This window comes from Ictalurus punctatus, chromosome 25 (genome assembly GCF_001660625.3).
Source record: "Ictalurus punctatus breed USDA103 chromosome 25, Coco_2.0, whole genome shotgun sequence".
NCBI lineage: Eukaryota > Metazoa > Chordata > Actinopteri > Siluriformes > Ictaluridae > Ictalurus > Ictalurus punctatus.
In genome coordinates, this window is record NC_030440.2 from 10,641,344 (window position 1) to 10,653,929 (window position 12,586).

Here is a 12,586-nt window from a genome sequence, read left to right on the forward strand (position 1 = left end):
GACAATAAATCAAAATTTCAGCTTTCATTTCCTCATACTTACATCTAGATATTAAACAACTTGGAACATGGCACCTTTTGTTTGAACCCACCAATATTTTTCAATGATCAAAAAAATTGAACATTGACTGTTAAATTGACTGTTTGAATAAATTAATAGCTCTGAATGTCTACTCCTGGTTTGAGCCATAGGTTTCACCTCTGAAGACTGTATTTTTTGTTAAAAAGGATACACCAACATCAAGACCAGAGAGCTGTCTATAGGAGAAAAGCAAGTCATTTTGAAGCTGAGAAAAGAGGGAAAATCTATCAGAGCCATTGTACAAGCATTGGGCTTAGCCAATATAACTATTTGGAATGTCCTGAAAAAGAAAGAAACCACTTCTGTACTAACAACCAAACATGGAACAGGTCAGCCAAGGAAAAAACAGCAGTGAAATGAAATGAAAAACATTGTGAGAGCTGTGAAGAAAACCCCAAAAACAACAGTTAGTGACATCACCAACAACCTCCACAGGCCAGGGGTGAGTGTATCACAATCCAGCATTCGAAGAAGACTTTAAATAGAAATATAAAGGCCATACCACAAGATGCAAACCATTCTTCAGCAGTAAGAATCGGAAAGCCAGATTGGAATTTGCAAAGAAATACAGAGATGAGACACAAAGGTTCTGGAACCAAGATTAACCTCTACCAAAGTAATGGAAAAGCTAAAGCGTAGAGAAAGAACGGATCTGCTCATGATCCAAAACATAGAAGCATCAGTCAAGCAAGTTGGAAGTAGTGTCATGGCTTGGGCTTGCATGGCTGCTTATGGAACAGACTCACTAATATTTATTGCTGATGTAACTGTTGATGGTAGCAGTAACCCAAAGAGCACTTCCAACACAACTAAGGACTTCATCAGGGGGGAAAAGTGGAAGATTTTAGACTGGCCGAGTCAATCACCAGTCTTTAGCCCAGTTGAGAAGTCTTTCACCTCCTAAAGAGGAGACTGAAATGCCCCGAAACAAACAACAACTGAAAGAAGCTGCAGTACAAGCTGGAAAAGTGACACAAAAGAAAAATGCAACAGTCTGGTAATATCAGTGGGTCACCGGGTCGACGCAGTTATTGCGAACAAGGGATATGCAACCAAATATTAAGTGTTAAGACTGTTCCTATACTTTTTTACATCTAGATGTAAATATGAAGAAATGAAAGCTGAAATTCTGATCTATCATCTCATATTAATCTTTTTCATTTGAAACCCAGATGTCTTCAATGTATAGTGAAAAAAAATGGAACTGGCCTTGCTGCTCAAATACTTTCAGAAGGGACTCTATATGAATTAATAACTGAGCCATTTTCTTCATAAAATCAAATATGCGACATGCAACAAATATGCAGTTGGAGCATTAAGTTATTTAGGTTTAAAACCATGGTGGTATTGGTGAAGTTGCAGAAGGACCAAATTGATACTGATACATGCTCTAATCAAATGCATCATGCATAAAAAACTGTATAATCAAAGCTGTTAAGACAGGTCAAGCGGTTTCTTTAGACCTTTATCAGACATATAGTTACATTAGGGGACAGACCCAGCATGCCTGGGACTTTTCTTACCTTATCACTGTATCACACTAGGTCAAAGAACATACTGTTTCAAAGAATCCCATCAAAATTACAGGCTTCATTCTTATAATGCTAAAATATTTGCAGATGGTTTCATGGAAAGTGTGAATTGAAACTAGTGTTCAACAGTTTCAGAGTTTTCAACCTGAACACTATTTGGCTTTCTTGCAAATAACTAAATCATTCACATAGAAAATGGTAGCTCAATGTTCTAATTCTGGAAAAAACAATCTTATTCCAGTCAAGTGGAGCAATGAACAGCAGCATTATGAGTCATATGTAGAAACCCAGCAAAACGGAAAAATCAGAACATGAAACTCAATGGGCAAACTAAGAATACCTATACTGATACCTATGTCTTTTATGTAGTTATAAAGTTTTCTAAATATTTTACCTGCTTGAATAATATTATAGTGTTTTGGTAAAAAAAAAAAAAGTGGGGTATGAAATAAGATAACATTCCAGAGGATTAAAAACACTAGATAGGTATTTTTCAACAAATAAATGGCAATTCCAACTCTAAATTTTCTAAGATCCTGAAAGAAGAGACTGTAGTCATGTTGTTTTCCTCAACAGTCACCCACATAAAGAACCATAAGTTCCCTTTCTGGTAGTAAGATAGAGCAGTTACATTTGAGTAATGAACTGGTTATACCAGAAATGCGATGCCACATGAATTTTTGTTTTCCTGGTTTTATAGATTTACTATAACATAATGATGTTCCATATACCTCAGACAGATTTACACCCATTAAGGTTAGCGCTAAAACAACTTTACACTGGAAAACCCCAATGAGATAATAGAAGCTTAATATAATCTTAACCAGGGTCTCAAAAAACATTTGTTTATAGTAATGCTATGAACAATCAAATAAAACCCCAAGCCATCTTGTATTTAGGGTGCTAATAGTTGGATTCCATGTAGTATTGCTTTTGTTTAAAGATTTGTTTTCAACATTATATCCAACTGTGGTTTAATGTTTTTGCTTACAGTTGTTCCTCGTTGGTTAAATACACACTATATGCCTGTGTGTAAGTTTTCCAATGATTATCTTAATGAAATAAAATGGGGCAGCTGTGGCTCAGGTGGTAGAGCAGGGTGTCCACTAATCGTAGGGTTGGTGGTTTGGTGCCCGGCCCACATGACTCCAAATGCCGAAGTGTCCTTGGGCATGACACTGAACCCCAAGTTGCTCCCGATGGCAAGTTAACGCCTTGCATGGCAGCTCTGCTAACATTGGTGTGTGGGTGTGTGTGTGAATGTGTGAATGAGACACAGTGTAAAGCGCTTTGGATAAAAACGCTATATAAGTGCACCATTTACCAAGATGCGCATCAAAGCTGCCAACTAAAAGCAAATGACTACAAATTTGTTGTGATTCTCTACACATGTTTGAACAGAAACGTTAGTTCTAACAGTGACCATATTGTGTAGCAAAATCAAGTGATAATGTTAATAATGCTGTTAGAATGGTTATCTGAGCCCCTTTTGCATCATGATCATTCTCCTGCACTGCAAATGACTACAGGTTCACTCATAAGCAGGCTCACTATTAGACAGCTGAAACACAAGTGTGGGGAAAGTGAAGATGAATATCCAGCAAAACAAATTTGTTGGAATTTGTGAGGGTGATTATGGTTGTGATGCTTATATAGTATCTTCAACAAATTGGGTAAAGCCATGTGAAAAACTAGCTTGCCTAATGTTGTTTCAGCCCTAACGAGCCCTACGTTGTTTTCTAGTGTTACACATACACGTCTTGCTAATTTGGGAGGCGAACAGAAGCAAATTAATGTACATGTTCCATTGTCCTTTATCAAGTAAACTGTCAGTTTCGTCAGGCAAATTTTATTTGCATTCTGTCTGACTGTTCTTGGCTTTTTACAGTCTTAACGGAGTAGAGTAAACTGAATACTGAAATATTTAATTGAACAAAATCAGAGTTTCTGACTTCTTTGTTTTTGTTATACACTTAAGACAGTTGGGTTTGAAGTCAAAAGATGAACATGATCAGAATTTCAGCTTTCCTCATATTTACAAATTAAATAAATTAAATTACACTTGGTAACTGTACATAAAAAATAAAGCTCTTCAAGTGTATTTGAACACATCTGCCCACGTCAAGGTCAATGATTCAACCTTCTGGTATTTGCTATTTGTATAATTATTTATACTACTAGTTATTACTACTACTACCACCAATTACACTACATTGATATTCATTTTGATTATTAAACTGTATTAACAAAGCAAGCATTTTCAGTTTAAAGTTTTATGCTCAAGCTTTACATCCACACTCATACCAGAGACGAGTTTGACCGTACACATACAGAACAGGGTTTTCCCTAGGTTTTCAGAGGGCTTAGGTGCTGTCTGAGTTCCAGAGGTGGTGGTGGTTGGGGGGTTTGAAATTATTCAAAGGAAATTTTAAGTTTTTTTTTTCCACATTGTTTTCAACAATTATGCTTACCAGATTTGTGAAAGAAAGCTGGTAACACTTACTGTACTTACAGTCAAAAGTCTATTTTCATTTCAAAAGTCATTTCACCAAATTACGTGTTCGAGATTTAATGAAAATATATGTGGATTACCTCAACTTATATACATAGGAAGAATAAATGTGTTGAAATACACATGCAATTATTTTGAAAATGCAACCAAAGGATATCATGGAGACAGACAGAATTTTAAAATATTTATTTCAACATTTAAAAGCACTTTTTTTTTTTTAAAGCACCTGTTTTAAATAATAATCCTATGGAGTAGACCTTATTTTCAAAAAACGCCATGAGCTTCTTTTGGGGGCGCTCTCAACTGCATTTTTGAGCAGTGCTCTTTTTTTGTTTGCGTGTCTGTGTTTTTTTTTTTTTTTAATGAAAATGATTTGACCATTGGTTCTTATCAGAAACAGACATTACATGTGAACATAGCCTAACTTTGTTCAGCTACCAAGCCACATTAGATACTAGCGTTAGTTCAGTCGAGGCATCATTAATGTAACATCAATTAACTAGCCTCACTGGTTAACGTAACTTAATTTATTACAGGAATATCAATGTAAGGTAGCTAGGTTAGTAATTTCTTTAGTTGTAAAATATGCTACATTAGTTACATGTTTTCTGTATCCGCTATCACTATTGTTAACATCCAAATAATTACTCCATAATAAAAAAAAAGTTTATACTTCATTTAGTCTTTGTTGAGGAATCTCACCTTTGTTTTTACATTCATTCTGATACGTCAACTAAATGCCGTTTTACATTCATTCGGCTTAAGGTGCTCTGCCAGAAAAGTCTTTCTATGGTAGGGAAAACCCTGCAGAATAATTTGATGAATAAGAACACTGTGGGTGAAGACTGCCTATTCTTGTTACATGATGAGCTCAATGAAAAAGGAACAATGTTTGAGTAGCTAAGCTTCTCCCTGTAAATTCTGTAAAGGTAATTCACCGTCAGAGCTGTTGGATCCACACTGTAGGAAATTTGACATACCAGCTCAAACACGTGTTGTAATCATGCCAAAAAAACTATGATAGAGCACATGTTCGAGTTGTTAAAAATTTTCAGACAAACCACACTAACATGAGATGTGGAAGGCAGTCTGTCTACATAGACAGTCTGTACTCTATCAGATATGTTCACATCTTGGAAATAAAATGCTGATAGTTCTTTAGCTAAAATTCCTTACCGAATGTTTTTGAAGTTGAATGTTATCTAGTGCACAAGCAAGTCAAAAAAAGGGTTGCAAAGTTGGAACATTTTCTCTCTGCAGGAGCCTCATGGTAGCAAGCTCAAGACAAGTCCCTGTTCATAGGAAAAAGGCATCTCTTTGTAATGTTGCCTGCAACTCAGGATTAAGCCATAGTCTAAATAAACCTGGGGATCAGAGGGTATCTACGTATACAGAGAAAGAGAGAAAGTGCTCCAACTGCCAATACCTTTTTTGACAAGCTTGCATACAAAATAATGATCAATTTCAAGAACATTTGGTAACACATTTTAGTTAAAGAACTATTAGGATTTTAAGTAATTCCCAGATGTGAACTTATCACCAAGTCAGTTCTTAATTGATTGAACTGAGACTGTCTAGGTCAAAGTAGAATTTCATACATTCCACTGCATTCAGTTCTGTTGACAACGAGGCCAATGAAATACACTCAACTCATTGTAATGTTAATGGAACCAGTCGATGACTTGTGCTTTGTGCCATTGCGTAGGGTTCTACAGTGCGAGTACTTCACTCGCATTTACGCCTAAAAATAGATAAGTGCGAACTGGAAAATAATTTACGAGCACAGTGTGTGAGTGACAGGCTGTTCTCAATACACGCAACAACAGCGCGATGAAGCAAAGCACACCATTGATTTCACGTGGAAAGGAAGCAAGAGGACGCAAAGTTGTCGAGGTCACGACTGTGCAATGTGAACATAGCATGATGATGCTCTTAACTTTATGCAAATGAAAGTGACGATTCGCAACCAATGAGCCCATCACTGAAATAGTGTTGGAATGTGCGGGAACTGCTGGATTCTAAGTGAGAGAGTCAAGTGTTAAATGATAGACAGGTAAACACTGGAAAAAAAGGTACAATAGTGCAGACATCGTTGAAAATGGAGCCCATTCATTTTTATTTTGAGTGAAAAAGAGACAAAGAGAAAGAGGAATCCAGCGAGGTGGATTTGGAAGGTTCAACTAACGAGGTTTCGTCGCAAGATTTACCTGAGGCTGAGAACAACTTTAGCGACCCTATGGTGACTCACTTCAATGTCAGCTGGAGCTGGCAGGGGGAGAACAGATCAATTTAATGCAAATTGGCTGAAAATTTTCCCATGACTAGATTTTGAAAACATCATGTTCTGCAAATATTTGAATGGGGAGAAACAGGCTGGCAACTCGTCGTTTGCGTCATGAAATCAACGTCTGAAAAGAGATAGCGTAACGAAACATAACATCTCGCGGCGGCATATCCAGTGTAGAGATCTGTACCTGTTGAGACAGGAGAAACCATCGGGCATGGTGTCAGCAGCCTTGAGGAGGCAAGTGCTACTATCTGAGGAGGAGAAGAGGAGGCAGCTGAAAATAAAGATAAACATTGCATGCTTCACTGCGAAAGAAGAAGAACCTCTTGTCAAATTTGGGGCGCTTATCAGACTCCACCACAAAAACGGAGTTGACGTTAATGAGAGAGACATAATGAGAGGGAGCCTGCCAGTGAAGCTGAAAGCCACAAAGTATTTATCCGGTATAATAGACAGAGACTGAATGTGAGATTGTTTATGTGCGCTTGTTGGAGGATGGGAAGCCAGTCATCCTCCTAGTCAGACAACAGACCCTTGAGCACTCCCATGCCCTTGGTAAGTTGTTTCTCTTTATAGGATTTATTCTTGTGTAAAGTTGAATAGGGCTGCAATAATTATAAAACTTCATCTCCGGGGTATAATGTAAATTATTCCCTTGCCATTGCGTTGCTAACAATCACACTGCTAGCTAGGTTAGCATCAAGGCTGACAACTTCATATTTGTGTGGGCAAACTATGGTTTTGCCATGTAAAACTCTGCATGATGTAGGTCTATACACCAACTTAAACACAAATTCTATGCTTTCATTCATAGCATCTTTATCTTCCATTTATCCAACTTAATCAACAGATTAGTCGACTACTGAAATAATCATTAGTTGCAGCCCTAAAGTTGAATCATTACTCATAATGGAAATAGAATTGTTTTTCAGAAAGACTTTTGTATAACTTAATTGTTTTTTGTGTCATTTGAGGTGTTTTGGATGCCACCAAGGCAGCATTTTATGCTGTCTGCCCAGAGGAGGACGGAGGGTCATGGATGAAGAAGTGCATTTACTTTGGGGCAGATGGTGCCTCCATGAACATGAGTCATGGTGGAGAAGTGATTGCCCATCTGCAGAGAGAGGCAGGGAGGTATATAATCCCAATCCACTGTATGCCACATAGGTTTGTAAATAGTGAAAAATGATTCTCTGTGATTTATTTGTATTTGCTAGCAGAGAATGTTAAACAATACTATGTGTGCGCGTGTGTGCATGCACGAGCTAAGTGCCGGAATGGACAAGACAAGGACCTTGCTACTACTGACCAAGGCCAGTACTCAGTTCCAGCACACGGAGCACCTGGCCGTGGCATCAACAACAGCGGAAGTTCAAGGGCGGGCAAAGGTGGTCAGTTTTACTCAGTAAATTGAATACCATTAATTTAAAAAAAAAAAAAAAAAAAAAAAAAAAGGTTCAAAACCCAAATTAACTTTCAGAATCAAATAATTGACAGATGGCTAAGGGAAAAAACTGACACTTTTACTGCATATTTATTTACTCACTACTTAACAGATAAAGCAGGAAATGGAGAATGCACTCTTTTGTGTATTGTGCCATTTTCTCTCAGACATGTTTGAGGAGCTATACTCACTTAGCCTCACCCTGCAAAGTATGACCTGATCCTCCCCCAAGCCACATCAGAGTTTAGGAAGACAGTGAACAGACTGGAAGCACTAAAGTTTAGGGCAAAAGCAGGGGCATGCTGGAGAAGATCCAGACCATGCTTGCACACCAGCAGGGTGATGAGAGGACATTTCAGGTGTGTTAGGATGAGAGTTTGTTAGGCTATAAGAGAAACCATACAATAAAATACAATACAATTAGAGGATATGGAGGGATATGCAGTGAAGATTGGAGAAGTCTTTTAAAAAAATTTAGGCTAACAAATGGCCAGACATTTCATGGTGTGTTGGTGTGTGTGTTTCTGTTAAAGGAAATAACACTGAAGGGGAATCTGAAAGGCTTCACAGACCTCACAAATCCCCAGTTGAAGCAGCACATGGATGCAGCCATCAACATCGGCGTGGAAGATCTCAAAGCCAGGTTTAGTGGTTTGCTGAAGGATGAGGGTGCCCAGACCCCAGTGAAGTCTTTCAGAGTGCTAAACCTTGACACATGGCGAAAGGGCCAGGCCAGCCTTCTCACCTTTGGAAATGATGATGTGGCAGACCTGTTGAGGCATTTCAAGGAGCCTCTAGAGAGGTAAATATTTGACACTGCATTTCCATATGAGACAATGGTATGTTTGCATATTTGCAAACTCACTTTCTCTGTTCAATCCTGCAGATCAGGGTGCAACATGGCTGCAATCCAGGATGAGTGGCAGGGGCTGAAAATCCTGGTCAGCCACAATTTCAAGGACAAGTCCCACAGTGGCCTGTGGGAGACCATGTTGACAAAGGACGCCTACAGGCAAGATTACAAGGTAGGCCAACAGTACTGAGTGGCTGTGTATGGTATCCTTCTATGGTTGGTTTTGATAAGTTAATGGTAAGAGTTTAAATGAAATTGAAAAGTATCATATTTTCCCTGGAACATAGTGGAGTTGGTGCAGATTATGCTGGTGAAGCCCATTTCAGCCGCTCAGTGTGAGCGAGGCTTCTGTACACAGAACCGCATTAAGAATTCAACAAGAAGCTGCCTTGGGGTCTCCACCACCGAAGACCTGATGAGGATCAGTCTGGAGGGGCCTTCTGTTGAGGAGTTCAATCCCACTCCTGCCATGGACTGCTGCCTGACCCCTATGCGTTCCAGACAGCCAACATACAAAAGCAGCTGGACAACTGATATCCTTTGCATCTAGGCCAATGTGTTATTTTGCACACGCAGTATAAGTATGAAATAAATAATTTGTTTAATAAACTATTTTCAAAAAAAACTTTTTTCAACGTGCTCCTGAATTTTTTTGTGTGCTCCAAATTTTTTTCATTTAGGAGCACACATACTCCTTGGGAAAAAAGTTGGTGTAGAGCCCTGTTGTGCATCATCATATTGGAAGTAGCCATTATAAGATGGGAAAATTGTAGCTATAATGTGGTGCTTGCACTCAGCAACACTGTGTTGACAAAGGCTGTGACATACAAATTATACTGGATTGGCATTAAAGTGCCCAAGAAAGCATTCTTCACATCATTACACCACCAGAAGATTTAACTGTTGGCACAAAGCAGGTTGGGTCAATGGATTCTTTCTGGTGATACCAAAGTTTGACACTACCATGTGCATGTTATATCTTCCCACAGGGGTGGCTCGACCTGTCTAAAAGTAATGGGGCCAATTGTTTCCAAGCCCATGTACGGGGTGTCTGGGGGTATCCACCCTCATGTGAAATGTATTTTATATATAATTTCAACATTCAAATACATCTGAATTTCTGGCCCTGCTCTGCACTGAGCCTACAGTTAAACATGGCTTTGTGTCAGGGCTACTAATTCTTAATATGTTACTAGCAACAACTCTGCAGAGGAAAATTACAGCAATAGTGGGAGGAAGACATCTTAATCATCTATCTGACTGACCATGAGTGCATGTCATCTGTCTGATTCTGTGCTGCCTCCTTTTGCTGTGTTTGATGTTTGGCTGACACATCCCTGATGAGCAATTAATCCCCTTTCAGACAGCTTTCATTTATTTGAGAATACAGCTTTATAATATGGATCATGAAGTCATTAATGTATTGTGGGGGAAGAAAACTTATTTTACAGTTTATATGCTGAAAAGTTAATCAACTTCAATATTGTTGCTTGAACTTTTTATTTTTATTTTTTTTTACCTCTTTGGATCCACCAGGAACACCTGTTTCATCTTACTGGTGATCATACTTCTCACTGGTCGGGCCACCCCCTGGTCACACTGTCTTTCAAATGCCTGTGTTAGTCAAATCAGTACAATTAGCTAGTTAACCAACCTAACTATTACACATCCATTTGACTGGCATAAAGTTGGCTTGACGTTGGACGGTCAATCTTCTCAGATATGCACAAATTAAGGGACCGTCTCTAAAGTTACATACGACATTGGTATACACTTTTCTAACTTCAATAGCATTTGAACGGAATGATGTACAGTCACAAAACCAACTGTAAAGTGTTCGACTAAGTGTTGGGTATGATGCACACCTTTTAGATTTTTGGATCCCCCTTTATGCATTTGTGTAGGTTTTTTGGTTCATGCATTGTAGAGATAAATAACAAAAATATAAAAGGTGTGCGTTATAGCCAACATGTGCATGAATACTATACAGTTGGTTGTGTGACTGAACGTCATTTCCTTCAAATACTATTGAGCTTTATATTATGGTATATTTTGTGTATGAGCCCATTCGGCAGTGAAATTCATATCAAATTTACATATGATTTAATAGTTTATTTTGTTAAATATAAAAAGGTGTGTGTCATACCTAACACCTATATGAACACTTTACAGTTGGTTTTATGACTATACATCATTCCCTTCAAATGCTATTGAAGTTAGAAACGTGTATACCAATGTCGTATGTTTACTTTAGAGACGGTCCCTATTACTGTTCCGAGCATAACTAGTCTTTCTCTCTCTGCTAGCTAGCTAGCTGATAACAACATAGCTGGCTAGCACACAGTTTAGCAGCTAACTTTACATTCCATTCGAGGAATTAATGCAATCTTTTTCAAGTAAATTAAATAACGCTAGTTTGTTCCAATATTAGTTACATCGTTTAGGTCTCTGTCCCTAACAATGTACACTTACTTTCGGGTGTCGGCTAGTCGTCGGCACAAACCTGTTCGTTCTGAACAAGCTAGCTAGTGGGAGTCATGCCAACCCGGGGCAGAACCGCAATGACGTATACAGATCCGTGTACGGAGAGGAGACTCCATTTGATTCATTATAAATTAGCTGTATATTAAGCAGCATTGTTAATACTTCCGATAAAACAAGACCCAGTACACAAAAAATCTATGAAAAAAACGTTATATGGAATTAATACGAGGTAAAAGAGGTGTGGCATTTTCTTCCCCGCGGCTCTTTCCCCCTTGATGCTGCTCCTACATTTCTCCTCAAACCCTGTCATTCTATCCTTTCTGTAGCTGTTTCTCACTTCATAAACATATCTTTAGCTTCTGCATCTCTCGATCTACACCCTTAAAACTGCGGCAGTGACTCCAGTTCTTAAAGAACCTGCCTTGGACCCTGCTGTTCTTTCTAATTTCCTCCTCTCTCTAACTTACCTTTAATTTCCAAAATACTGGAAAGTACTGTTGCCTCTCAGCTCCAATCTTTCCTTGCTCAAAATAATCTCTTTGACCATCTTTCAATCTGGCTTTCATCCTCTTCATAGTACTGAAACTGCCCTCGTAAGGGTTGTCAATGACCGATTGCTCTCTAGCGACTCCGGTTCTCTTTCTATTCTTCTATTACTTGAGCTTGGTTCAGGTCTGTCATATTGGTGTCACTGGTGCTGCTCTTTCCTGGCTTACTTCATATCTGACCGATAGTTTATCATTTCTATGCAGGATTATTAGTCGCCTACTGTATCTCTGAAATTAGGTGTCCCTCAGGGATCGGTTTTTAGACTTCTACTGTTCAATATTTATATATACACACATATATGCATATACATACACACTTTGGGTCAACTTATCCGCCACCACAGTTTCGGTTACCACTGTTATGCTGATGATATCCAAATCTATACAGCTTGTAGAGCTGCTGTCTCAATGAACTAAAAGGATGGCTTAACTCAAACTTTTAAAAACTGAATATTGACAAAACTGAGATCATTATTATCGCAACACCAACACTTACTAAAAAATATCCTTTATGACCTTACTTGTGATATTGATAGTACGCTCATTAAACCATCTAGTACTGTTTTAAAATATATATATATTTAAAAAATTAAAAAGGGCATCATCTTTGATCATTTGAAGCTCATATAAACTCTGTTTCTAAAATTCGATTTGTTCACCTTTGTCGTATTGCTTGCCTCAGTCACTTCGTTACCGTCAAAGACGCTGAAACACTGGTTCATGCATTTATATCCTCACGTGTTGACTATTGCGATGTGGTCCTCATTGGTCTACCTGTCTTCCTGTCAGCTCAAACCTGTCTGGCCATTCTCCTCTGACCTCTCACATCTGCCACTCACTAGCTG

The 12,586-nt window shown here is 38.5% G+C and overlaps 2 protein-coding genes across 6 annotated transcripts in view; one reads left to right on the forward strand and one right to left on the reverse strand.

The window, feature by feature from the left end:
- The window catches only part of LOC108257802 (uncharacterized), a 31,191-nt gene extending 19,277 nt beyond the window's left edge, over positions 1 to 11,914 (reverse strand). Inside the window, exons 1-2 of one of the 2 annotated variants that reach the window (XM_017455859.3) lie at positions 11,661 to 11,914; positions 10,229 to 10,323 (exon numbers count right to left, since the gene is read on the reverse strand). In XM_017455859.3, coding sequence (XP_017311348.1) covers positions 10,229 to 10,323; positions 11,661 to 11,768 — 203 coding nt within the window. In that variant the 5' untranslated portion in view covers positions 11,769 to 11,914. Of the gene's footprint in view, positions 1 to 10,228; positions 10,324 to 11,181; positions 11,444 to 11,660 lie in introns of those variants that run through there. The other variant, XM_017455860.3, reaches the window with a different exon arrangement.
- On the forward strand, positions 6,825 to 9,277 carry LOC108257803 (uncharacterized). Of its 4 annotated transcripts, none has more exons than XM_017455861.3 (6): positions 6,825 to 6,967; positions 7,387 to 7,546; positions 7,630 to 7,803; positions 8,390 to 8,658; positions 8,743 to 8,881; positions 8,997 to 9,277. In XM_017455861.3, the coding sequence occupies exons 2-6, from the start codon at positions 7,448 to 7,450 to the stop codon at positions 9,021 to 9,023; spliced, it is 708 nt and encodes a 235-aa protein (XP_017311350.1). In that variant the 5' UTR covers positions 6,825 to 6,967; positions 7,387 to 7,447; the 3' UTR covers positions 9,024 to 9,277. The 4 variants fall into 4 exon arrangements, with proteins under 4 accessions (XP_017311350.1, XP_017311351.1, XP_017311352.1 ...); XM_017455862.3 differs by having other exon boundaries at positions 7,630 to 7,800; XM_017455863.3 differs by having other exon boundaries at positions 7,633 to 7,803.
- Positions 11,915 to 12,586: the final 672 nt, after the last annotated feature.